Here is a 24,706-nt window from a genome sequence, read left to right on the forward strand (position 1 = left end):
TTTTATCACATTTCAATATTCTCTCCACAAATCCTCAACGAAATCTAGTTGCACAAATTTTTCTCATAACCACAATATGCACTTTCAATTGCAACATACACTCACTTTCACTTGTATTACATGAAAATGCTATAGTTTTTGTCACATAGGTTGTATTTTAGCTCCGAAGATGATAGAATCTCTCTCTCTCTCTCTCTCTCTCTTTCTTTCTTTCTTTCTTTCTTTCTTTCTTTCTTTCTCTCCATATTGTAGTGGCACCATAGACCATTCCTAACAAGGAATTCTCCTAGAATTCCCCATTTAAATCATTATGTAGTGGCATTACTAACCATTTCTAACTAAAACTCTCTTGATCTCTCTCTAAATGATTACATTTTTTTGGCTCCTCTCTCTCTCTAAACTCAACTAATCAATTCAATTGTACTCTCTAAAATGGACTTTCCAAACTGTCAAATGATTGTTATGCATCCTATATTGGTAAGCATAAACGTATTGTATTGGATTCCTTGAGACAAGTGTTTGACAATAGTGCATATAATTTTTATGTCAATTTTAATGGAGATTAATTTACAAAACTTGAGACTCTCACTAATTAGAAACTTCAACTACTAATTGCTCTACTTGGCAAGTATTTTGCTAATTTCATTACTTAGTTGTTGATTTTGTTTCCAAAACACAAGCTCTATCTTCTTGTAGCTTGCTGCTAAACAATTATGTGCTGTATGTTGCTTATGATGAACTTCTTTATTGGTGTGCATAATAATAGTGTTCTGATTTTGTTTCCAAAACACAAGCTCTATCTTCTTGTAGCTTGCTGCTAAACAATTATGTGCTGTATGTTGCTTATGATGAACTTCTTTATTGGTGTGCATAATAATAGTGTTCTGATTTTGTTTCCAAAACACAAGCTCTATCTTCTTGTAGCTTGCTGCTAAACAATTATGTGCTGTATGTTGCTTATGATGAACTTCTTTATTGGTGTGCATAATAATAGTGTTCTAGTGATTAGGAAGCCTACACACTGACTGAGCATAAATATATATAATTTTGACAATAAGCATACCTTTAGAAATTTATATCCATAAAAATCATTATTTAGGTGGGGCTTCCCTTTTATGTATTCCATTCAAAATACACTATGCCAATATCACAACATCAAGCCAATTGTGTTGAAAAGCATAATTCCATCCATGGGAAGATGAATATAATTAATGTCTAAATTTCTTGAGAGAATATAACCATGCCATAATCATCAAAAATCAAAATATCCTTGATTGGTATGATGAATATATTGAACTGACTTTCAATACCCATCAAAATATATTCTGCAATGATCACAATATCGATATAATTGTATCGGAAAAGCATAATAATAAACGGAGAATGAGCATGTTGAATGTCACAAATCATGGAATCATACTGATGTAAGCTTAGAATACAGTTCAACACACTTATAATGGTGCTAGTATTAGATCTCTGCACTGAAAATGAATTTCATAGGATGAAAGAACTACACATATACACTTACAATTCCTGATGACCCCATCCAACTCAGAATTTTACAGTGAATTAAAAGGATCCATGCTTTTTTAACATAGCAATTGCTACTCCAAAGTTAGATCCAATAGAAAGAGATGAAGTACACGCTTGTTTGTGCAAAATACTACATATTGAAACTAGAACCTAAAGCAACAAACAACTCTTGGTGAGCAAGAACGGGATTGACAAGAAGAAAAAAAGAAGAAAACCAATTACCTTGCTTTTCTCCTAGGAATGAGAATAAACCGCAGCACAGAATGATTGCAGCTGTGGTAGACTCGTAAGCAATTGAATGAACCTATTCTCATCTCCTTCCTCAAGAAGCAACACCCCCATGTTTGCTACCTGAGGAACAAGCTTTACTAACGGTATACCAGCTTCTTCCCTACCTTGATACATCTCATTGAAATCCTCGATTATTCGATTCAATATCACACCAGATGTAGATATTAGTACCTCGTTGAACTCCTTACTGAAATACCAATGCGTCCATAGTTAGGAGTTACAGATATAAAACATCTCCCTATGCTAACATATGTTAAGCAAAGTACGTGAAGATGCAGTTTGTCATGTTTAAACATAGTTACCTATCTAAGATATCCCTTGTCTCTTGCATCAATATTTCCATTTTTTCTTTACTATCTTTTGACAATATCTCTTCTACCTCACATTCCACCAAAAGTTCACTGGGGAGTATATTATTTTCTGGGAGAATGTACGGTAGCCAACTCAATTTATTTGCGGCAAGAGACCTCACAATACTTTCAAATATTTCTTGCAAATCGTTCAGTGTGCAAGGCTCTCTTAGTGACTTGCTGCAAATCAAAGGAAAATCAACAGAGATTCGGATCAATCCAAATGTAAAGAAGAAAAAACTTCACTAACTTCGACAAAACATGCTTGACAGCTAGCTTTGAATCTGAAATCAATAGCTCCAATCCAATAGAAGGAAGAAATTCTGCAAACGTGAGATATTTCTGTTGGAAAAACCTAGAAAACCCGCCTTTTGGATCCTGCACAATGAACCAAAACTCCATCAGTTCAACAACATCATGACCAAACAATATATTAGGATGTGGTCTAATCAAAATATACCATTGAATCTGTATTTGAGATATCACGCGCAGTGTGTATGTAAACGTGCCTTGCTAGAATGTTAAGCTGAACACGTACGAATAGAATTAGCAACAAAAGCGCCCACATGGAGGTGATGGTCAGAGTAAAGCCTGAGAAACATAGCAAGTTCATAAAGTTTCAACTAGCATTTGCAAAATTAATCGAAGAAAACAGCACACAAATGTACTTAATATTTTCAGCTCCTCCCAAAGTTCCCTTTTTTCTTCTGAAGAGAGAATATGTGGAGATTCTTTCCCTTGTTCCAGTTTTTTTCTTAAGCTCAATAAGTCGATCTGGTCTAGGATTGCTTTTCTAAGGTTCGGCAAAATAGATGGCAATGTTCCGTTGTCAGATATTTGCTGTACACTCTGAAAATGGTGCTCTAACCTGAATTATTACCACAAGGTAGCATGTGACATGCATGTCAGATCTAAATTACAACAATAGAAAGATAACCAAAAAAGTCAAGCAGTAACATACTGAGCCTCCATCCTCAGCTCAGCTTGACGAAGCATATATGCATGGGCTTCTCTTTCTTGTATGCTAGTAAAATGTGTTTTGATGGCTCGATAGCAGATATATCCAACTCCTGCTGCACTTGCTGACACCAGAAGTGCAGTTTTATGCTTTTTAATCCAGTTCCTAAATCAAGCAGAAAAACAAAGATAAATATCATTAGAGTTGCCATAATAGTTACAAGCTAAAAAAGACTAAAGGTGGAAAGTAGTGACATCATATATGCACCAGAATTCACGATGTATGAGTCACAATTAAGCATTTGTAATCACATCTCACCTGATCTGGAATGCGAAAGTTATCACAATGGTTTTGATTTACTTTTTTTTACATATGCCATCTATGACTTTGAAATGAACCTATCGTGTTTCTTGACCTCTGGTCTAAAATATTGTATCAAGTTCTACCTACAGTTTTTCTTTACAAAGAAGATTAAGAAAGTATAAGTTCAGTCAACACAACACTATTATGGTAAGATTTAAGAGTCTTCATAAATTTACAAACGAAATGGAAACTTTGAGAGTGCAGGTGACAAACTTCATCTACCTTTGCTTATTATTAGGAGATCAGCAAAGTATAAGCTCAGACAACATATCACTATTGTGGTGAAAAATAGAATCTTGATTGGGATTACATAGGAAAATTACTGTTAAGTACAGCCTGGTTTGCTTTCTATAAGTTGATTAATGATAAAAGAAGTGCCATTTTAGCTCAATCAAAATTCTTATCATGGTAATTTTAGGGTCTTGATCCCTAGCCACATGAAAAATGGAGTAGCAAATCACAATATATGTCATTTGATAAAAACACCATCTGATATGATAAACTTTATCATTACCCTAGGATCAAGTCGTGTAAGGAGAGTGAAGTGAATCACTTGCTAAAAACACAATCTCATAAAATAAACTTTATCATTACTTTAGATCATGTGATGTAAAGTGGAGCATGGTGAACCATGATATATGTCATTTGATAGAAACATTATCTCAGAAAATAATGCTAACCATTACTCTTAAAACTGATGTGATTCAAGAGTATTATTGAACCGTGCTACATCAATATGAGAAACATTATGATTAACATAGAATTGACATCATTTGGTAAAAAGATCATCTGTTCATGATAAGGTCCGTTGCTCTTAGAGACATGTCACGGGAAATGGAGAATATTGAAATCAAGTAGCATCAGTGTATCCTTTGATAGAAGAAAAAGAAGAAATTATTATGACATATAAGTAGATTGTTTATCACCAGTGAAAATAACATGAATAAATACAATATTTATGAATTCGAGAAAATCCTGAATTTTCTCTTAGACATTGCTAACTCGAACGGATTCAAAGCGTAGAAAACTGAACACAGAAAAGAGAAGACAAAAGGAGACAAGAGAGAGAGAGAGAGAGAAGCACCTGATGGACATCATTATTCCTTGCTTGGTAGCTGCGGAAACAAAAGAAAAAGAACACTCAGAGGCGCATCTTTTGTTCTCTTCGTCTATTAGAACGAACAAAGTCCTGCAGAGTCGACGCTATAGAATCTCGGCCTCTGTCTCGATCGATGGACTTGCTATGCAATCATCTATGGATGTGTGTGATATGTTTGTATGTATGTGTATGGCATGTATGTATGTATATGGTATACATACATACATACATATATGTACATGCATTTATCGTTATATTTGGAAGTGTTTGCAATTCAAACTCCCCCTTCCTCATAGGAATCGGCAACGGCTCGGCTCAAGCCTAAACCGGTTTTAACGGCTTAGCGGCTCGGTTTAGGCGTGAGCCTACCTAAACGGTTTGACCTCGGCTCGACTTGGCTTGAGCCTTGCGAAACCGGCTCAAGCCGTTCAGAATTTTAGGGTTTAGAAAGTTAGAACTTGAAAGTTGACAAAGAGAATGACACGAAGCCGTAGGCAAGATACTATTGAGTGACGAGAGAGGGAGAGAGAGCTTGCATAGTGGACGATCAAGGACCTCCTTGTTGTTCAGTGCTATATACATTCTTTGGAGAAGGATTGGATTACCAAGAGTAATAGGTCGTCATAGCCTCGGGCCTCGTGGTTCGGGTGGTGGGAGGCAGGGGATTCATGGATGTCAGCCGACCAATCATAGTAGTCTACAAAGAGGGAGTCGTGGAGGTGGGACTTGGAGTTGAGTTTGACTCATCATTGGTAAGGCCGAGGGGGTGGGAGTTATGAGGAAGAGAAGAAGAGTAGGAGGAAGTAGTAGTGGTGGGGGTGGGGGTGTTTTTTGGGTATCTTCAGCTTTTTTGTCCCAACCTGGTTCACAAACCAGTTTAGGCCAAACCGGTTAAGCTTAAACGAATAATGGGGAATGCCTAGTGTGTGAGGAAGTTCCTCACACACTAGGCATTGCCCCATTATTCGTGACCTAAAGGTGTGGCGAATCGGCCTAGCCTTTAACCAAGAATGAATTCACTCCCCCTTTGGCCGCTCAATCAAATGATAGTTATCTTTATATAAGTGCTTGTCCCATATCTCTCTTTTGTCATGCATTAAAAATTAAATGTAGCTCATCTTACTTCAAGACTAGATTTGAACCAAGTGGAGGAGGATATTTTTTCATTATCTTACCTAGGCTTTGTCAGTGATCTCTCCCCATCCTTATGTTTGAATTTCGGTTGTACTCACACTTTTGTCACTCTCTCTTTTGGTTCAAATGTGTCAATATGAAAACTGAGTTGAGGTCTCAGTGTCATCGACTCATGCTCTTCATTCGTTCTTTTTGTGTTCGCTATGATGATACCTTTCACATGAAGTAGATTTGTCAGTTGTCATTCCATAGCGTCTTCAAAGAAAGATATATTTGTTTGTCGTCATTGCTTAGTTTCTTGTGCTCTCAGGGATACTTTAGAATGAACCTTGTACATAAATCACACTTGTGTTTAGTTAGTTGCTTCAAACATTCCTACATCAAAGACATAAAGGTGATAATATGTAAATGCATCCGTCGAACATACCTAAATGCATCCATTTTAGAGACCATTCCTCTAATCTCATGAGCAGTTACATCAAAAATATTGGAATGGGGATTTTCTAATCAATTATTGTCACCCTATTCAATATTAGTGGCAAACAACCTTCACACTATTTTTAGCAATGCTTGTCTAAAAAGTTGAAGGGGTCTATTACGCTGAAACTTCTAGTTTGAAAATTTTGTTTAAAACTGAAAATTCATGCTGAGAAATAATTGCTGACTAAATATAGCTTAATGCTTTGTAAAAAATGGTTGGAACTTATGCTAAAAGTTATTTCAGAACCAATCAATACATTCACAAATAAGTGGCAAGGGATTACAATATAGGCAATGTCCAAAAGTAAGAAAAAATTGTAATTGGCTACGATGTTGGAATGATATGGATGAAGTGAAGACCACTTTAAAGCATTGTTACAAAATCAAACAAAAGAAAACATATGTTAAGGTTGCTTCTAGCCCACCCTTACTTAAGGTTGTGTTTGCTTACAACCAACTTAAAACATTTGTATTTTGCGAACATAAACATTAAATAGAAAACATGAAACAATTCATTGACTCCATTAATATGTGACCCTTCACTTAATCCATTTATCAATCCAACTATTACCATTCATCATTTAAACCAATATACCATTTAACAAAAAGAAATACAAGAATCAGACCAAGCCATACCATTATAATACTAATGTGATGGCTGGTGTATCTCAATTGGATGAGTTGGCATTTCACCATACCACATGATGAATGAGAAAATAATCTAAATGACGATAATGAATGGGTTTGTAAGGACCTTTCACTGCCACACTTATACATGATGCCTGTTCTAGCATAATTCTAGTGAACTTAGCTCTGAGGTTTGGCCAAATGTAGTGAAGAAATCTTTTCATCTAAGTGATTTAGAAGCGCACACACTCATGCTATACTTGCCAAAGCTTCTTCCTTTTCATGACGCTAACTCAGCAATGACAAATAAGGAAATCAAAATGCATTGCTATGTGTTTTATAAATGCATATATATGGAGCAAGAAATGGTGAATAAATCAATTCCATTTCAGTGATGATGTGTATATTTATGTTTGACACTAAGGGATAGACCAAGGTTTATGCAAGACTTCTGAAATTATGAGATAGACTAGTCACCAGCCATCACATTGTATTAAAGAATATCAATGCCTTGGAAGAATCATCTCATTCTCAAAAGCTTACACTAACAGTAACTAAGCCTTCTCTTTAGAACCATTATCTGAAATTCCTTCTCAATTGGGACAACTTTCAAAAGTCATGGTTAAATTCCCGTGATAAACAGCTCCTACTTTGTTTCCTATGGCTACCAAAGGAACGCTATACCCACAACATGCATATTACTTGACCCCCTAGAGCCCTGCCCAAGAGAAGGTTTACAAGTGTTAACATCTTCCATGGGATCCACACATGACCATGACAATATACATATATTGGATTTAAAGTTTTAAAAGTATGTAACAGCATTAAGATGCTTTGTTCAAAACTCTACCATCACATGGCAAATGGATTATCTACTCATGCTCATATCTGGACTTCATATAATTTCTTAACCTATTGAATATTTTGTTATTTGCAAAATGGATTATCTACTATCTTTAAACCTAGATAATCAACAAGTTACTCTTCATTCCGATCCAGTTAAAATTGGCACCCAAAGTGACAAAATCACTATTTCAAAACACAATTTTCTTCAGACAGATGAGCACATAATATTACTTATAAATTCATATCAAACTTCTTGTTCATTGACATTTCTTTCTCTATTCTGTGTGACAGTATAATTCAACTTAAGACACTTATCAGGCGCATAATTTGAATCCCATAAAGAGGCACACTATACTTTGAATGCTTTGGCAGTAGTTACACATAGCAACCAGTGTCAATGGTACCAATCTGATAAAGTATTAAGCATTATATAGAGATGGCACAGATAGTGAACCTTTAACCAAAACCCAAGCAATTCTGGAAACATTTGGTAGCAAACTTGCATCTAATCACAACAATACTATTAGACCTATCAGAACCTTGATCTCTTTTCAGAGTGACAAATGCCATTTGATCTATCGGAACTTGGATCTCTTTTCAGAGTGACAATTTGTCTTCAACTTCATTTCTACATATGTACAAAAATCTAGAAGCAAACTATAAAATTAGAACAAGCAACTATTTTCAACAACAGCATTCTCCCCTGCGCTGCACGATTTAAATTAGACAACTTTTATCTGGATAACAAAAGAAGGCTGCATGATTTGAAGTATGGGCACAGGAAAACAAAACCATACAAGTATAAGGGATGGGTGCTCGGTATCTATAAAACCAGCGTGAATACACTGGCAATAACAAACTAATATAATAAAATTTGGAACATTAACAAACCCCCCAACAAAACTATCGCGATAGTGATAGATTCAATCAGCATCAGCGTGAATAAAATGTCAACTACAGCAATCATACCCATCACCATTGCCACAATGACAAACAGCATCAGTAACATTGACACCATCGTAGAGCAACAACATATTGACAATGAAATCACCAACCAACGACATTCTCGAATCATGATATCATCAATAATGAAATCATCTAATGACGACATCATTGAAGACAAAATCAATAATGACATAACTGATGACAAATTCGACAGCAACAGCAATATCATTGACCATGACATGAAAAATTGAATCAGTGACAACAAATGAACGACGACATCATAGACGAACAACAACATTGTTGAGAACAAAAGCCAACTATATGGGGATGTGAGGGTGGACATTTACTATGATTATGAAGATGGTCCATTGAAGAGGAGATGCAAGATGAACCTTAGCTATTGAGTTTTATCAATGCCAGAATTGTAGAGCTTTCTTCGTGCCAGGAATCGGGCAACAGGAGGAGTTAGGGCAAACGTCAGAGGAACTCGAACCGGAAACATGGCCTTATTGCATAGGATTGCAAGCACCAGAGCACTCCCTCCGGATATCAACGCACTTTTCTTCACATTACTGTTCTTATCACTATCACCATCATCATCAACAACAACATCCTCTTTCTTCATCGATTCTTCATTTTTTCCCCTCACATCGCCATCGCCATCAAAACCACCATACCTATAGTGTTCAGTTTTCATGGCTTCTCGAGGGTTGCGAACATCATCGGATTTCTCGACCTCCGATGGTTCCCGGTGGGCAGCTCCTTCTATTTCATCTTTCCCAAGGAGACCTATTCGGTTGAGGACTCCTTCTACATCGACGTTGTTCTTGATGGCGACGTAGAAGGCAGAGATGGAGATACCTGAGACAGAGAGGTGGACAGCGATGGCGACTTTCCCATATTTAGCGAAGAGTTCACGGATCCGACCACCTGCAGAGAAGAATCCGCCAGCCATAGAGCGCCCCTGTTCCCTCGACCCGCCTCTCTCTCTCTCACCTCCCCCCCCTAAACCCTTCCAGAACCCTAATTTCCTACTTCTCAGCCATCTCTCTCTTACATATACATATTCAAGTCAATCATGACAATAGCTACTCTAATGTTTTGGAAATTGCAAGCGTACCCCTATACCTTTGGCTGCTCAAGACATACACACACATTGACATTCCCCACATGGACTCATTCTTTTCCCAGAATTCGCCCACTCATGGGGGACCCAAAGTATCTAAAGTTAGACTGACCCTGTCATTTATCCTCGACCGTCCATAATGAGTCCAAGGCACTGAAACGAACATATAATAACTTGGTAGGCTGTATATGATCTAGTGAGGCGAAGCACCAACAGGGCATCTAGAATGTTGAGTGAATCCATTCGCCAAATTCCCATCAATCCATTCTCAAAGCAATGTCTTACTAGCATAAGATAAGTTGGGTTACAAAGAGAAGAGAAAGAAGAAACCAATTGGCAAATCTCTTTTCTTATATTGATGTACGATGGTTTTGTGTACCATTATACTAACCAACCTAAAAATTCCCAAGTCATTTGCATCATTTGCAAATATGTTGTGGATTGCTCGATCAAAAGCTCGCACAACCTCGAATAAAAACAATCATCACTCTTCATGCTTGCATAACTCAAAATACCAATGTAGGATGCATGTATCCAAATATCCCACATGTTTCAAGGTTTCATATTGGTGTGCCCACGCGAGCAAAATAAATTATAGTAATCTAATGCGGCTAGGGAGGAGCCATGACCTATGTTGTGTGCAAATGGTAACTCCAAATTAACAGACAATTGGAAAATCAAAGCACATGTATTATACACAATACTAGATAATGGAACCACATTAATTACCAAATGAATTTATGTATACATAAATCGAAACAATTTGTCTGTCAACTTCATTTCAAAATCCAAAAATATCCAGTATGTACAAGATACCTCAAATTGGTATACTATTTCTCATCACTTACATCAAGATACATCAATGGGGTATGTTTCAATATTCTGTTTCCTTCAATACAATGAGCTACATTTGGTGAAGTGCTTCAGATAAATCATTTGGTGCTCTCAACAGTGAGCTTAACAAGCAAGGTCTTGACGTTATTCTTGCTCCTATCTCCTCATGGTGAATGTACATACCGGATGTGCATGTCTCGACAGTAGGATGCCATTAGCAATAATCAATTGCAGAGTAAGAACATTTCCATTCATTTCAAGAGGTAGATAACATGAGCCATGAACTTGCATTCGCTCTCACTTAATAATATGTGCAACCATGACTATATATAGCAAACATAAGTTATCCTTCGTATACCCCATGTGGTCTGAAAATTGCAGTCAATGGCGCATGGTCTGATAAAGAATAATCTTCAGGCCATAAACCTTGTTCAACCTCAGGAGGATAGAGAAACGCTTCATGAATATCAAAGCCTGACGCATTGCCCGAAACAGGTTTTTCTAATGAGTCTTGGAACCTAGTCAACTTTTCTCTCTCTTTCAAGTTATTCGACCAGCTTTCCTCATCGTCTGACTCGATCATGCCCTAATATAGATTGCACATTGTTAACCATCAGTCAATTTTTGAAATACTGTGAAATATTTCAGTTTTTCTTTATTTGCCCAAATGCCCCTAAGCTTTTATTACTTCACCAAATCCCCTTGCTCAACCGCAATTATATGTGGCATTTAGCAAAGTCTTACGGCCAATACAAACTTTTCATTATTTTAAATATTGAGCAATCATATAATCAATCCATCCCCTTTTTCTCTTTCAGGGTTGACACCATTTGGGGAAAGAACAGAAACTTGGGAATTTTTTGAGGAAATAAAGAGAAAGAAAAATTCCAGAGGTATTCAGGGATTTTTTTCTTAAAACAAATTTGCTATTTTCATCAATGTACAAAATGAGGCTTTACCTCCGAAAAGAACCAACTTACTTCTTTGCCTGTTATGTCAGTTCGTTCATCTTCACCAATACTTAGGTTGACCAGCATATACTTGATTTCTTCCATATCAAGCTCTTCACGTTTGGTCACACCAAGCTAGCGTATACATATACATGAATCTTTGAACAAGATACTCTCACTTGAAAACATTGAAATTGGAAACAAGAGAATTAACACAATCACACAGTCAATCCAGAGTTTCTTTGGTATACCTGTCTCAATCGTGTTTTAAACTTGTCAGGAGACAGCATAACACCATTTTCTTGAATGAAACAAATAGTATCCATACCCACCTCATCCAGTTTGGCCTGCAAGATCTCAATTATTAAAAGAAATTTGACAGAACATAAATCCTTAACACTAAACATAACACAAAAAGATGAAAATCAAAACATATTCCTACCTTTATTATGCCAAGAACAGCTTCTTTCCAGCTTATGGAGAGAGGTTTTCTATGCTTGTTTGGATTGTAAAGCCATATGAAATCAACTCCACAGATGTTGCCTCGATGGTTACGATGGCTAACCCACTGCAGTAGAACATTGATGAAAAAATGCAATTTTGTATGCAACAATGCAAACACTATGTTACTCTCTTAACCTCCTTTCAATTATAAGTTGTGAAAATAATAAATGGTTATTATTACCTTATGGGTGTATTCATGGAGGATATCATATGAAGATTCAAAGCCTTGAGATCGAAGAAACTTATACACCTGTCCACGTTTGCTTCCATTCCAATCCCTAAATTTAAGAAAAAGATACACAATTCAGAACCACTCTTGATCTTTCCTAAAGTAAATATTTGATTTTTGGTGAGCTCTTTTGTTTTCCTTTGTAATTTGTTCTGTTTTTCTCAAGGTAAAAGCTATGATTTTCAGGTCTGACATCTGCAATAACATGAATCATAAAGGTGTAAAAAGAAATGGCTTAACCATTTTTGTTTTCAGAAAAAAACACTTACCAAAAACTACATGACGGAAAAAAAGCTTATCAGGCCAAACACACTACATAAACTATCTTGTATTTGAGCTGAAAGAAATACTAACCCACAAAGGATGACGGGAATTGAAGACAAACTATGCTCCGCCTTAAATTGTTCCAAATACTCAATAATTCTGTATACCTGCTTGCTAGCATAAACAACTTGAATATATTAGAAAGAGAAGAGCTACCAAATGAAAAGTTCAAAAAAGGTTTCTCAAGGATACCTGTCGTAATCTAACAATGCAATAACTGAAATCATGAGGAAAGATTAGGTGTGTATTCACAACCAACAACTCTTGTTCAATACTCTGATTTCTCTTATAGAAGGGTGCTTTGAAGCGGAGATGGAAAATCTGGGCAACTCGGTCCCCACAGCCAAAGAACGGTAGTTCTTTATAATTCAAGACTCGCAATCGATCACCTTTTATTGCAGTGAAAAGTCCTGGAGAAAATAAAATACAGCGAATTAAATTAAAAGGACATTTTGCATCTGTTGTGTACACACATCGCCTTGATTACGGTACTAAGAGTAGAGACGAAACCCATTAGAATGTCAACGATGGCAGTCTGGGGATACAAAACTTGTGTTTGTTTAGGATTGAAATTAAGGCTAGAAAAAAGGAAAGAAATAAAGCTTTATTGACATTGCACAAGCAGAGCTTGGGTATGAGACAATGGTGGTATGATGGCGAGTAAAAATCGTGTACCATGACAAAAAATAAAATGTAGTAATATGTAGGATAGTAGATAGCTCCATTTACATGAAACATAAGGGGTTAAATCATATTGCAAATAGTGGCTGAGGTCTGATGAACCCCTAAAAATGATCTTTGGATGAGAGTTCATGTATGTCACTCTCTTTCTGATGCTCTGGGGTTGCCAAGTGCAGAGATCTTGAATCTCTCAATCAACTAATCATTGTGTCCAGTACCCCTGACATGCAAGGTTGCCTAAGCGCTCTGTTTGCCTCTGCCTTCTGGGGTATTATTCTAGGTGCTGCTCGGTTAAGGGGGAATGTTGATATCCTTGAGAAGGGAAATCAACTCACAAAATGTTGGGTGAGCCAAAGCTGATGCACTATCTGTGATGACCCTGCTCGTAGAAGGGCCTCTCTACGACTGTGGATCCCTATCAGGACTTGCCTTATTTGCGTTTGGGATTACACTCTATGATCTGTCCAAGGGGAATATCCCAGGCACCACACATTCATATCTTCAAATGCAGCGCATCTATAAACACAATGCTCCTCAACTCTCCACTTCTCCCTAACCAACCTCAATTCCTAGCTGATGTGAAGAAACACTAGGCTGGAAAATCACTATTCTTAGTATGATGTGGTATGTAGACATCCATGTAGTGAGGTCACTCAATGAAATCCTGAGCTCAGTTAAGAAAATGCTCGTTGCAGCACATCTTAGAGTGGCAATGGCTGTTTTGGACTAATCCATATCTCTCAGATGTAAGTGTGCTTATCAACCTATTTCTATTAATAATAGGAGGTCAAATAGCATGTCTGAGAAATTAACCACGATGGTAAACAGTCGATGTCTACGTCATGCTCTGAAAGCCACTGATGTGTGGTTCAGACAGATCAACTTCTCCAACATCAGCTAAATCTTGACAGTACAGGAAAGTCTTCTAGTATCCATGTTGGCTAAATCTACATAGGAATATGAAAGTTTGGAAGAGGGCCTTAATAAACATGGTGGTGTAGCAAACTTTGATGAAACAAATGGGCTTTCCTTTTGCTTTTCCCATAAGTGTTATGGTTGGTGTTAATGTTCCTCACTACATCCTACACAGCGCAGCCTCTCTTCTTCTCTTGCAAGTTTTAGCAATTTCCAGTCCTTGTGCACAAAAGTCCACACTGGCCCACGACAATGCCAATATGATTGTTGTTGTGAACACATATAGTGATTTTTGACATAAACATATATGGCACAAAGGGCAGAATTTTTCCTTTAATTTTCTCTTTCAGGTTAACCAATTGTAAGCATTCTATTCTTCCATACTTCCACCATCTTCAAAGGTGCCCGTTAAGACTACACATCAAGCTTTACAATGTCTTTTGCAGATTGAATATTATCTACGTTTTAAGCTATATATACGCTCTGGTATAGTGTCACAAATTAATATTTCGATTAACTGTGGTATACTTCGGCATATTTTACATTATACATGTTGACCCCAAATTTCCCATTTAAAGTGTCGGTAGTTATGGTCTAGATATGTGGGTGCACACATCCTGGAACAATAAAAGATAATGAACACATATGGATACACTCACCGTCTCCTTTATTATTAGTTCTTGGTAGCTTGAATGTGTGATAACCTGCCTGAATAAGAGTTTCCTCATAGAGCTGAACAAGCTCCTCATTTCCAAGCCACAATTCCTGTTTCAACCAAGAAAGTAATTCGATTAGCTTAGTCATCAAAGATGCACAACGTTCATTCGTTCTCAAAGCCCCAAACTAACCTGCAAGCATATAATCGATGAAGCATTGCGCAACAGCATGTCCAAAATCTTTTTGTTCCTTGTGAACCATGCCTCGTGAAATTCGCTCTCTCGGGAACTCTGCAAGAATCAGTGACTAAAATTTATGGTGGGAGCAATGATTTATGACCTTTCTTCGTCAAGCACAATAGTGGTTGTCAGATCACTATTGTATGATAGGATCAAAATGAAGGGTCACTCTGAAACTATTGCACCAGATGCGTTATTGCAAGAGAAAGTAATAAACAAGAAAATTGCATAAGCGAGAAAAAGATGGAGACGCTACACCCTGTGTGTGTAAATATTTGAGAAGGAAACCATCCATTATCTTTAGCCTTAGGCATTTGAAAGAGACACATAGAGAAACAGATTGTAAATTGACGAACAAAAAAGACGAATTTTTTTTATAAACCAGAGAAGAAATCCGAGTGATAATAATTCAAATACCTCGTCTCCGATTCGTTTGTATATAGGGGCTAAAATGTTAAACGTGGTACAAGTGATGGAATTCTCTGCAGAAATCGAAGTTATGGAAGATAAAGAAGCAGAGAAATCTTCTCTATAGCAAACGGGTTTCGCTGGAGAAGGTCCTGACATGGATCGATGGGAAGTTCTTCCATTCTTGAAGAAGCGATCAGGCAAGGGATTCATGGCGAGGAGGAAGAGGAAGAAGAAGTTCTGTGAGGGGGGGAGGAATGCGGGGGAGAAGAGAGGGTATTGATGCTGGGGAGAGAGGGCGCGTGGAAGGGAAAGGGAAAGGAAATTAGGGTTAGGGTTAGGGTTAGTGTGAGGGTGAGGGTGAGGGCGAGAAGAGCTCAAAGGAAGGAACATGACTTAGACGAGCAGAAAGATGCGAGATGTATAAATATGTATGTACATACGCGCGCGCATACACACACAAAACAATACATATATTGTTTTTTTTTTATCATTCTGTACATATTTGTGTCTATTTATGTGCATAATTGTTTATTACAATTATTTATTTATTCTAGTTGTGTGATGGTTTTGCGCAGCTTATCATCATCATCTCTACCTTTTGCTTCCTTCCGTCCTTCCTACCTAAGTTCCTTCCTTCATAAGTTCCTTCCTTCCTTTCTTTCTTTAAGCGCGTATTCGTGTGTGCGTGTGTGTGTGGCTCTTATCCTATTATCGCTGTCCACCTCATCTGTGTGGTTGTATCATCACTCGATGATGACTCCTCTTGTGTGCCTCTCTCTCTCTCTCTCTCTCTCGGCTTTTGCTTGTGGCCTGGGGCCTCCCTCCTTGTCATCGTCATCATCATCATCGGATCTTTGATCCCCACCCCCACGTGCTCTTGGCCACATCATCGAAAATAAACCTCAACTATCAACTAATCCATGCTCTTCTCTGCTTTTCTTCCCTGACCTCACATACATGTGCCCATCCATTGCTATGCTCGATTCACTCATCTTGGGTGTTAGTTTGAATGATGGTGATTGCTACAACAAACAAATGATTTTTTTTACTCTTATGACCCACCAGCGAGGGTCGTGACAATCCTGACTTGCTAGCGTATGTTTGGTTTGCCAGCGCATTGGCCCGGATAACCTTTGTTTCATGGTATAGTTATTGTATTGGACACATTCTCACAATGGAATGTCTAATATAGTTGCAATATGTTGTGGGAATGATTAATTTAGCGAGTAGTTATCCCATATTTGGTCATTATTAGTAGTAAGTTGACTAGTGTAGAAGTATCGTGTATATACTAGAAAGCATCTACATATATATAGTGTTTTATGTTATTCCTCACATCCTCCACGTTTTGATTGGCCCAAGCAGGCTATAAAAGGGTGTCAATTCTAAGAAGAGGATTCAAGAGCCTTCATTAACATAGAATCCTCTTTTATGTGTCTCTTCTCCCATCCCAATGGTAGGTGGTGGAGGGCTTCATATCTCCACCATACAACAATAGGCATGAGCTCATCCATACATGAAGGTTGATTGTGTGATATTTTACCTAGCTATTTCCATAAACACATCGGTACAGATGATGACACTTTTTTTGCAAGTTTTTGGACCTAAACTCAATCAAAGCATGAAATAACACACGTGTTTGCCTATTGTTTTTGCCATAATTCAATAATAAATTCTTATTATTGTCAAAAGTTTTTTGTATATCAAATTTTTTAATGCTAAATAGAAGGAGCCAATGCATATTTATCCATTGTGTCCATGTCCTTTATTGTTTATGGTTGTGACCCCATGTATGAATGGCTATAATTATGCGAATAGGTATGACTCTTCAAGCATCAAGGTTCTTTCTTTTTATCAAATATTCAATATTCTCCGTCATTTGGAAGAGAAAGTAGATTTAATATTGTCCTTGACTTTGTTGTTGTCAACTTGCTTTATGTGTCTTTCGTAAATCTTTGGAGCGTTGAAGCCTTTTACATGTTACAAGTTTTTTGTGTCCATGGTGATCATGGGCATGGGAGCCGAGGGATTTCTTCTTTATTATTTTGTGATTGGAATCTAATCAAGTTATGCATGCATGAAGTCATGTTCTCTCTTTTTTCTTGTTTTTCCACCATGACATGTCGTTTTCAATTTTTTCATCTCACCTTCCTTGGCTTTGTAACAAGCTTCTTGATAGCAGCGAATCTTCTTTCAAATACATAGTCATGTCTACTTTGCAAGAAGGAGAAAATGCAAGCAATATGTAAGCATAAGTGAAGAGCGTCAATACAAACACTAATGGTAGCATGATTTGGATGAGCTTGTTAACAAATGAGGATGTGGGAGACACTCTTAACATGGTTCCAACTTAGATACCATTAATTAGAATGAATTTAAGATTAAATGGTGCACATTATGGCGGGCGGGGGGTTGGCCGCTTGTTGCAATTATGCCAGGTGCAAGGCTCAATCAAGTGGGGAAATATATGTTGTGGCTATCATGGCAAACCGCAATTGGCAAATACGAGCATCAGGAGGAGGGGATGACTTTGGTGATAAAAGCACAAGAGGTCTTTTTCTCCTCCAGCGGCAATGTCCACTCCACTCCTCTTAATGACAAATCTCAAGAGGTGTTGGAATTGGTCAACCGAATAACTCATTGGATTCTATGGAAACAACGATGTAGGTGAGTCTTTTGCAACCAAACCGCACATCCAACAAGGTTATTGCAAGAAATATGGAGGGAAATTGTAGCCACTATGAAGAGCCAATATGATGGCCTTAAGGGCGGCTCTGAGGGAGTTGAAAGACAACGAATAGCCTTCATCCAACAATGGTCGTCCTCTCCCTTTCTTGAGTCAGTGGGCATCCACATAAGATGGAACTATCGCGTCCCTTCAGGGATTTGTACATAATCGTCTCTTTTGTTAAATTTTATAACTAATGGAAGGAGTTTTTGTTTGGAATTAAAAAAAAAAAAAAAAGGCACACATTAGAAATTCAATGGAAGCAATTAGAAGACTACAGTCCTAGTGAATGATATCATGTTCTAGGAATACAAGTATATTTGCATAAACTAGGTGCTCATTATAAACACTTAATTGTACTATATTTTATTATGTTAGACAAATTGAGTTTAGATATTTTGTTCGTGTCCTTTCTTATGAATGATTATATTGTTTTTATTTTGGGGTCTACTATTTCCCTACAATTCCAAATGTTTTAGATTCATTTTATTGTGAGACGTGACATAACGTATATATTGTCAAAATAAGGAATCCAATGAACACTAAGAGTAATATTCCATAGGCATTCACGAATCGCATCCAAGCAATAAGGTGTTGTGCCAATCAATTTGAAATGGATTAAACCCCATCATTAGAAGCACCCCCTACAATGTTAAATAAATATGTCATTTGTAGAATTTATATTACCCCCTATAGAATATATGTTCACATGAAAATCAAAGGCTTTTTTTTTCCAAAAAAGAAAATCAAAGTTTCATTTATGCCTACAAGGATTCAAGTCAATATATGTTTTAGTCTGATTTACACCCGATGCATTTAAGTATTCTTCACAACTTCCTATGTTCCAACATGGAATGTATTTAAAACTTGCCAAGTGAGGACACGATGTTATAGACAACCCACATCTTAGTTTCATGCACGTTATCTCAGTGCCTTCTTCACATGATCTTCTATATAGTGCTCATGTGCAAGGAATCATGTGCTTTTGGACGATTGAATTCTTATGCGATTGCCTAGTGCTATAATATTTTATCATATATGTATTATTGATTACAAAACAATTATTCTTTGATGTAGAAAAGTGTCTCGTAAAACCAGGGGCTCGTAAAACAAAAGACTCCCCTTGAGAGGCGAATTTATCAAAATATTGTGATGTTTACATTTTTCTTCTCATAAATATAAAAATTGTGGATTATGTAGGCACACCTATAATCTCTTTATGCAATTGGGGGCTGCCATGAAAATGATAATAATTGGCATGGGTGCATGAAGTTTGAATCGTTGATATAAGTTAAAACAACAAGTTGTCTCTCTCACAGTAAGGCTAAGAATATATGTGGTGATTATATTTTTCTCAAAAAAGCATTTTGGACTACATGAAGTTGAAGCAATGCAATGGCCGAGGATGCTACTGATAGCTTTTTTTATAATCAATATTGGAGACTAGCACGTCATTTCACATTATAGAGGCCCGAGGGCATGATATGTGTTCCACTAAGTTATGTAATTGAGTCATGTTTAAATGAACCATATATTTCTCATGTGGAGAATTTCTTAAAAGAATGTTGCATATTTTTATGAAAAGAAGGAATGTCACATCAAGAACAAAACATGAGATATAAGAATTTATTGTTAAGGTATTTATACACATTCAGGGGATAATATGTTCTCATGCAAGGGGCACCCCTCAAATTTTGACATATTTAAAGACCTAGAGTAAATCGTCGGTTCTTGTGTTCAAAATACAAACGGAAAACTAAAGTCATATTTTTTTGCAAGAGATGTGTTGTCAATGTTATCCTCAAAAGTGGGAAATTCGCATCATAGTATTTGAAATGTAACACCTACATCCACGAAGTTTATTCTCTATTCGACTATCTTTTTCTCGGTAAACACATTGTTGCCCCTATATTATCATCATATGTAGATGTTATATTGTTTCTACATTGGCGAGTTGATTCAACCCCACATGCGATAATCTCTAGCGTAGCATCCACGTACAATAGGTAGTCAATATTACCATTGTATTAGAGTAAAGCACACCATATGTGGATGACTCTAAAGGACAAATATCATGACAGAACCATCACTTACACCATAAATACATTCAATTCAAAGTTCCTTCAGCTATTACCGATAATATTATAGCCACTCATTTTCATTAACTTTTGCTATCGGGATTGTTCCGCCATATTTGTGCAACCCATTAATCAAGTGGTGGATCCCCAATATATCATTAACCTCACCATATGTTTTTTTTCCCAAAAAACTCACCATATGTTTTTGTTTTCTAGACCAACAAGATGACAAAATAATTATGTTCTAATTTTCCTTCGCTTTTAAGATTGAAATATTTAAGAGTCTTAAAATGGTACAATGCTCTAAATAATAATGTAATGTTATATGGGGCATGTTAAGATCATGATCACTCAATTGCTAACATTTCTCTCCTCTCTTTGCCCATTCTTATTTTATTATGTAAGTTTATCTGAGTTTTTAGTTGTTTTGAGAGTAACGTGGCTCTCAACAAAAAAATTACAGCTCTTGCAATGAGGCAATGGTGAGAGAATCATAGCAAACCCAATGTGAGATTTGAATTACAAGGAACTTCCTAATGTTGTTTTCCTTGAGAATACCTTCATCATCAGTTGCAATGAAATATAAATTGTGCCATTCACCCTTTCAACCATTTGCAGTACCAATTATTCGAATAAATAATTCATCAATCCCACTTTGGAATACTAAAACTACTATTGCAGTACTGCTCATCAATAGCTTAACACTAACCCACCCACTGTATCACATTGGAGTTATAGTATACGCAACATTACTCATCAATAGGCTAAAACTAGCATATGTTGTGATAGTAAACCAAAGTCAGGTTCCCTATTGTAGTAGAACTCTTGGCTACTTTGAGTAAACACATAAAATAAAAGATTATTTAATGGAGTCGGAAGATATTACAATACTTCAGAAGCAATACCAGAGAGAGAGTTGTATAAACCTAGAGCTCAAATAAGGTTAGCACATCCTCTTGGAAGTTCTCTTTCACCATAAGGTAAAACAATGTTTCAAGCTCCCAAAATCATTTAACAAGCAATAAAGATTCTCTTTTGGCAAATTGGAGCTTTTCTCAGTATGTGTAGCCAGCCACAAACATGCCTTTCTTGGCTTCCTCGCTCTCGCCCTCTGCAGAGTATTTCCCCAATTGAGCAAGAGAATTGGCCTTGGCTCTCACAAGTAGGCCTTTCTGGGCAGCCTCCACATTTTCAGGGAGCCCACCCCATGTCTTAAGCACGGTGTTTTGCAACGCTCGGGCATACGAGAAGGACACGTGCCATGGGTTGGGGGATTGGTTCATCGCGTTCAAATTCAAGGTTGCTTCAACCTCAGATTGGCCACCAGATAAGAACTGGGATCAAACAAGAAATGAACACATGCTTAGACGTGAGTTGATAACTGTATGAAGAGCAAATAAAACACAAACAAATGTAAAACATGACAATTGTTGCATCCACACCTTCACTCTGATTCTGGTAGCTAATTAGCCTACTCTACCCATAGTTATCCCCTATTTCTAACAGCCTTAATTAACAAGTCTACTGTACTGCTAAAAAATGTAGTTAACGTTGTACGCTCATAAAATGACTCTTGTTGAGATCTAGACAAATTATAGGAGAACTTCATTCATGAAAGATTTTGACGTGTTTATATCTCACACTCAATAAACCATCGTCACTTACCATGATGCCAGGCACAGCAGGGGGAACTCTCCTCTTGAGGAGGTTGAGGGTATACTGAGCAACTTCCTCTGGTGTTGCCCTCACTTTGCACTCTGCACCAGGTGTCACCATGCTTGGCTTCAACAAGATACCCTCATATACCACGTTGTTCTTGGCGAGGAAATAGAACACCTCGTTCCACACCTTCTCAGCCACCACTGAGGTTCTTTCAATGCCATGTTCACCATCCAAAAGGACCTCGGGCTCCACAATAGGAACCAAGCCATTTTCCTATACAGACATGCTTATTAGTGCCAAGATTTAGATCTAACATCGGTACCTAAGGTGAATAGATCTTCCAAGGCAAAATGAGGCTAATTATGAGCTGGTTTGTCCAAATGTCCCATATATCACATTTACCTGAGAAATGGAGGCATATCTTGCAAGACCCCATGCAGCTTCCTGGATCGCCAACTCAGATGGTCCGTTGGGAATGCTGATGACAGTTCTCCTGCATTGCAAATCAGGTCATGTTATATTATTCATCAGACCATGTTTGATATAGTACATATTAGACATCAAGTGCGATCAATATATAAACCATGACAGCATGATCAACACACATTCATGAAACAAAGACATACGAATACATGCAAAATTATATGCATCCTAACCATGCTAAGCATGCTCTATGTATCATATACAAAGCGAGCTTTATGACAGAATACTGGGAAAAATAAGCGAATACCATTTGGCAAAGCGAGCTCCCTGCTTATAGTATTCAGCAGACCGGGAGGCCAATCCATCAAGTCCTTGGCACCATGATTCATCGTTGGAACCAGACAAAGGAACAAGACCCTTTATTTTTTAACAAGCAAAAGTAGTTGGAATAAGTTTCACAGAGAAAAAAAATGAAATCTTAATGTAATTATAGATGGGGTACAATCAAACACACCTTATCAACTTTGATACCGGGGGCAATTCCTTGATCCTTCAGGCAGTCAACAAACTTCTTGCCATCAAGGGTAGATTGGTATAGGGTCTCTTCGAAGAGGATAGCTCCAGAGATGTAGCTTCCAAGGCCAGGGGTGGTGACAAGGAGCTGGCGGTAGGCTTGGCGGTTAGCCTCAGTGTTCTCCAAACCAATGGATGCGAGACGCTTGCCACATGTAGCATTCGACTCATCCATAGCCAAGATACCGCGGCCAGGTGAAGCAATGGATTTCTACAGTGGAAAAGTTCATCATTGTACATAAGTGCACATGTACACATACTTCATATTTCACATATGGGTGTAATGTGGATATATAAGAGCACATCATCCAAAATGCTTTGCATTACATATATAGCACCTAATCCAAACAACTTCTCTTTACCTACACACATACATCATGTTGAGCATGAAAGTGCGTACTTACTTAAGGAGCCAAGGCACATCATCCAAACGATTTCTTTACAAATTTATATGACAAACATATTATATACAAGGGAACACATAATCCAAACGACTTCTCTACATACACCAGAATGTTCTAAATAAGAAACGTACATGCAGCATACGTCGTTATGTTCAACATAAGAAATAGCTTATCTGCATACACATCATGTTCTGCATAAGAAGTGAATTTCGTATATAAATAAAATGTCCCACATGATGGCACATCATCCGAACAAGTTCTGTTACATGTACATACACCATGTCTGTACTCACACCCATACATACACATGTTTAAAACACAACTTCTGTACACACATACATGCTTGGATAAAGCACAGAAAGCTTAATACGCTCACGAAAGAGAGCAAAAGAAGGGAACGATGATTGCATCGAAAGCTTACCGCGGTCTTGATGAGCTCCTCGGTGTAAGCTCCAGCCCTGATGGGCAGAGGAGAGAAGGTAGCAGAGGATGAGGAATTCACTGAAGCAGCAGGCTTCAGGGACTGCCCAAGGAACTGGGAAGATGTGAGAGAAACAGCGGGCTTCATCAAGGCAGCCATGGCTTGAGGAACACACGGGCTCTCTGTTTCTACTCTGTTCTTCTTCTTCTTCTTCTTCTCTGGTGCGTTGGGAGGGTGAGAGTGAGAGAGTTGTGTGTTTTTGTGGAGATATATATATATATAGCTGCAATGGAAACCATTGAAATGTTTGGATGGCTCTCCTTTAGCCCCTTCCGGCTTTTGCATTGTGTGGCTTTTAGACTAACTAGATAAGAGGAACAGGGCCTCCCCTGGGTCCCCCCCTCCCCTCTTGTTATCCCTACCTTTCTCTCCCTCTGCCTCTCCATTCTCTCGGCTCGATTCACCACTCAAGTTGTGGCCACTAACCTTTCAGAAGCTCACGCTCATCGTGACCCTTTTTCACACTCTCAGGGATCGCCCCACATTCCACATGGATCCGATTTTATCCTGTATATGGGAGCACTCATGTATGCTGGAACCGCACAATCAAGTTCGAAGTGGCCCGCCTCTCGTGCTTAGCTCGCTTTTCACGCCGTCGACCCTTGCACTAGGTTCATGTGATGTCGTGGCAATAGACAAGGTTTGCCAATCCAATCTATATGCATGCTACACACGCAATGGTTACATTGATATGAATCTACAAATAGGCCCATTTGCACATGGATAGCATTGCTCACGCATACTTCAGACATTTATGTCTAGAGCATAAGATCTATTGGCAATGTTAGGCACTTGATGCAATGCGTGATGCCTTATGTGTCAAGTCCGAGTAGATTATGTGCATGATGGTTATCTCCTACA

General features: G+C 37.8%; 4 protein-coding genes across 4 annotated transcripts; all 4 read right to left on the bottom strand.

The window, feature by feature from the left end:
* Positions 1-1,331: 1,331 nt before the first annotated feature.
* On the bottom strand, positions 1,332-4,759 carry LOC147863417 (peroxisome biogenesis protein 3-1-like). Its single transcript, XM_087320402.1, has 8 exons — positions 4,580-4,759; positions 3,136-3,297; positions 2,843-3,042; positions 2,635-2,765; positions 2,425-2,552; positions 2,127-2,354; positions 1,756-2,011; positions 1,332-1,683 (listed from the first exon to the last, which is right to left on the bottom strand). Exons 1-7 carry the CDS (start codon positions 4,591-4,593, stop codon positions 1,768-1,770), a joined length of 1,107 nt encoding a protein of 368 aa, XP_087176528.1. The 5' UTR covers positions 4,594-4,759; the 3' UTR covers positions 1,332-1,683; positions 1,756-1,767.
* A 4,095-nt stretch (positions 4,760-8,854) lies between these two features.
* LOC147863418 (transmembrane protein, putative (DUF1279)) lies at positions 8,855-9,615 on the bottom strand. The gene has a single exon (XM_087319202.1). It carries the CDS (start codon positions 9,579-9,581, stop codon positions 9,024-9,026), a length of 558 nt encoding a protein of 185 aa, XP_087175328.1. The 5' UTR covers positions 9,582-9,615; the 3' UTR covers positions 8,855-9,023.
* An 838-nt stretch (positions 9,616-10,453) lies between these two features.
* On the bottom strand, positions 10,454-15,887 carry LOC147863419 (putative calcium-binding protein At1g02270). Its single transcript, XM_087319200.1, has 10 exons — positions 15,503-15,887; positions 15,038-15,136; positions 14,849-14,954; positions 12,786-13,003; positions 12,624-12,700; positions 12,222-12,318; positions 11,979-12,104; positions 11,788-11,883; positions 11,567-11,671; positions 10,454-11,172 (listed from the first exon to the last, which is right to left on the bottom strand). The coding sequence occupies exons 1-10, from the start codon at positions 15,884-15,886 to the stop codon at positions 10,930-10,932; spliced, it is 1,551 nt and encodes a 516-aa protein (XP_087175326.1). The 5' UTR covers position 15,887; the 3' UTR covers positions 10,454-10,929.
* Positions 15,888-21,141: 5,254 nt separating this feature from the next.
* Positions 21,142-24,022, bottom strand: LOC147863420 (fructose-bisphosphate aldolase 1, chloroplastic-like). The gene is made up of 6 exons (XM_087319201.1): positions 23,786-24,022; positions 22,902-23,171; positions 22,695-22,804; positions 22,367-22,457; positions 21,968-22,237; positions 21,142-21,636 (listed from the first exon to the last, which is right to left on the bottom strand). The coding sequence occupies exons 1-6, from the start codon at positions 23,942-23,944 to the stop codon at positions 21,358-21,360; spliced, it is 1,179 nt and encodes a 392-aa protein (XP_087175327.1). The 5' UTR covers positions 23,945-24,022; the 3' UTR covers positions 21,142-21,357.
* Between the last annotated feature and the right edge of the window lie 684 nt (positions 24,023-24,706).

Source organism: Azolla caroliniana, unplaced genomic scaffold (assembly GCF_043228905.1).
Source record: "Azolla caroliniana isolate FFs.n. ecotype wild unplaced genomic scaffold, voAzoCaro1.0.p SCAF_5, whole genome shotgun sequence".
Taxonomy (NCBI): domain Eukaryota; kingdom Viridiplantae; phylum Streptophyta; class Polypodiopsida; order Salviniales; family Salviniaceae; genus Azolla; species Azolla caroliniana.

Excerpts from the sequence above, each read along its gene's own strand:
- LOC147863420 (XM_087319201.1), bottom strand. The coding sequence starts at position 23,944 with ATGGCTGCCTTGATGAAGCCCGCTGTTTCTCTCACATCTTCCCAGTTC. Across the intron at positions 22,805-22,901 it reads CCGGTATCAAAGTTGATAAG|GGTCTTGTTCCTTTGTCTGG; the intron begins GTGTGTTTGATT and ends TAAAAAATAAAG. Across the intron at positions 22,458-22,694 it reads GGAGCTCGCTTTGCCAAATG|GAGAACTGTCATCAGCATTC; the intron begins GTATTCGCTTAT and ends TTTGCAATGCAG.
- LOC147863419 (XM_087319200.1), bottom strand. The coding sequence starts at position 15,886 with ATGTTCCTTCCTTTGAGCTCTTCTCGCCCTCACCCTCACCCTCACACT. Across the intron at positions 15,137-15,502 it reads ACAAACGAATCGGAGACGAG|AGTTCCCGAGAGAGCGAATT; the intron begins GTATTTGAATTA and ends TGATTCTTGCAG. Across the intron at positions 12,105-12,221 it reads TCCATGAATACACCCATAAG|TGGGTTAGCCATCGTAACCA; the intron begins GTAATAATAACC and ends GTTCTACTGCAG.
- LOC147863417 (XM_087320402.1), bottom strand. Across the intron at positions 3,043-3,135 it reads GAGCTGAGGATGGAGGCTCA|GTTAGAGCACCATTTTCAGA; the intron begins GTATGTTACTGC and ends GTAATAATTCAG. Across the intron at positions 2,553-2,634 it reads TCTCAAATACAGATTCAATG|GATCCAAAAGGCGGGTTTTC; the intron begins GTATATTTTGAT and ends TTCATTGTGCAG.
- LOC147863418 (XM_087319202.1), bottom strand. The coding sequence starts at position 9,581 with ATGGCTGGCGGATTCTTCTCTGCAGGTGGTCGGATCCGTGAACTCTTC.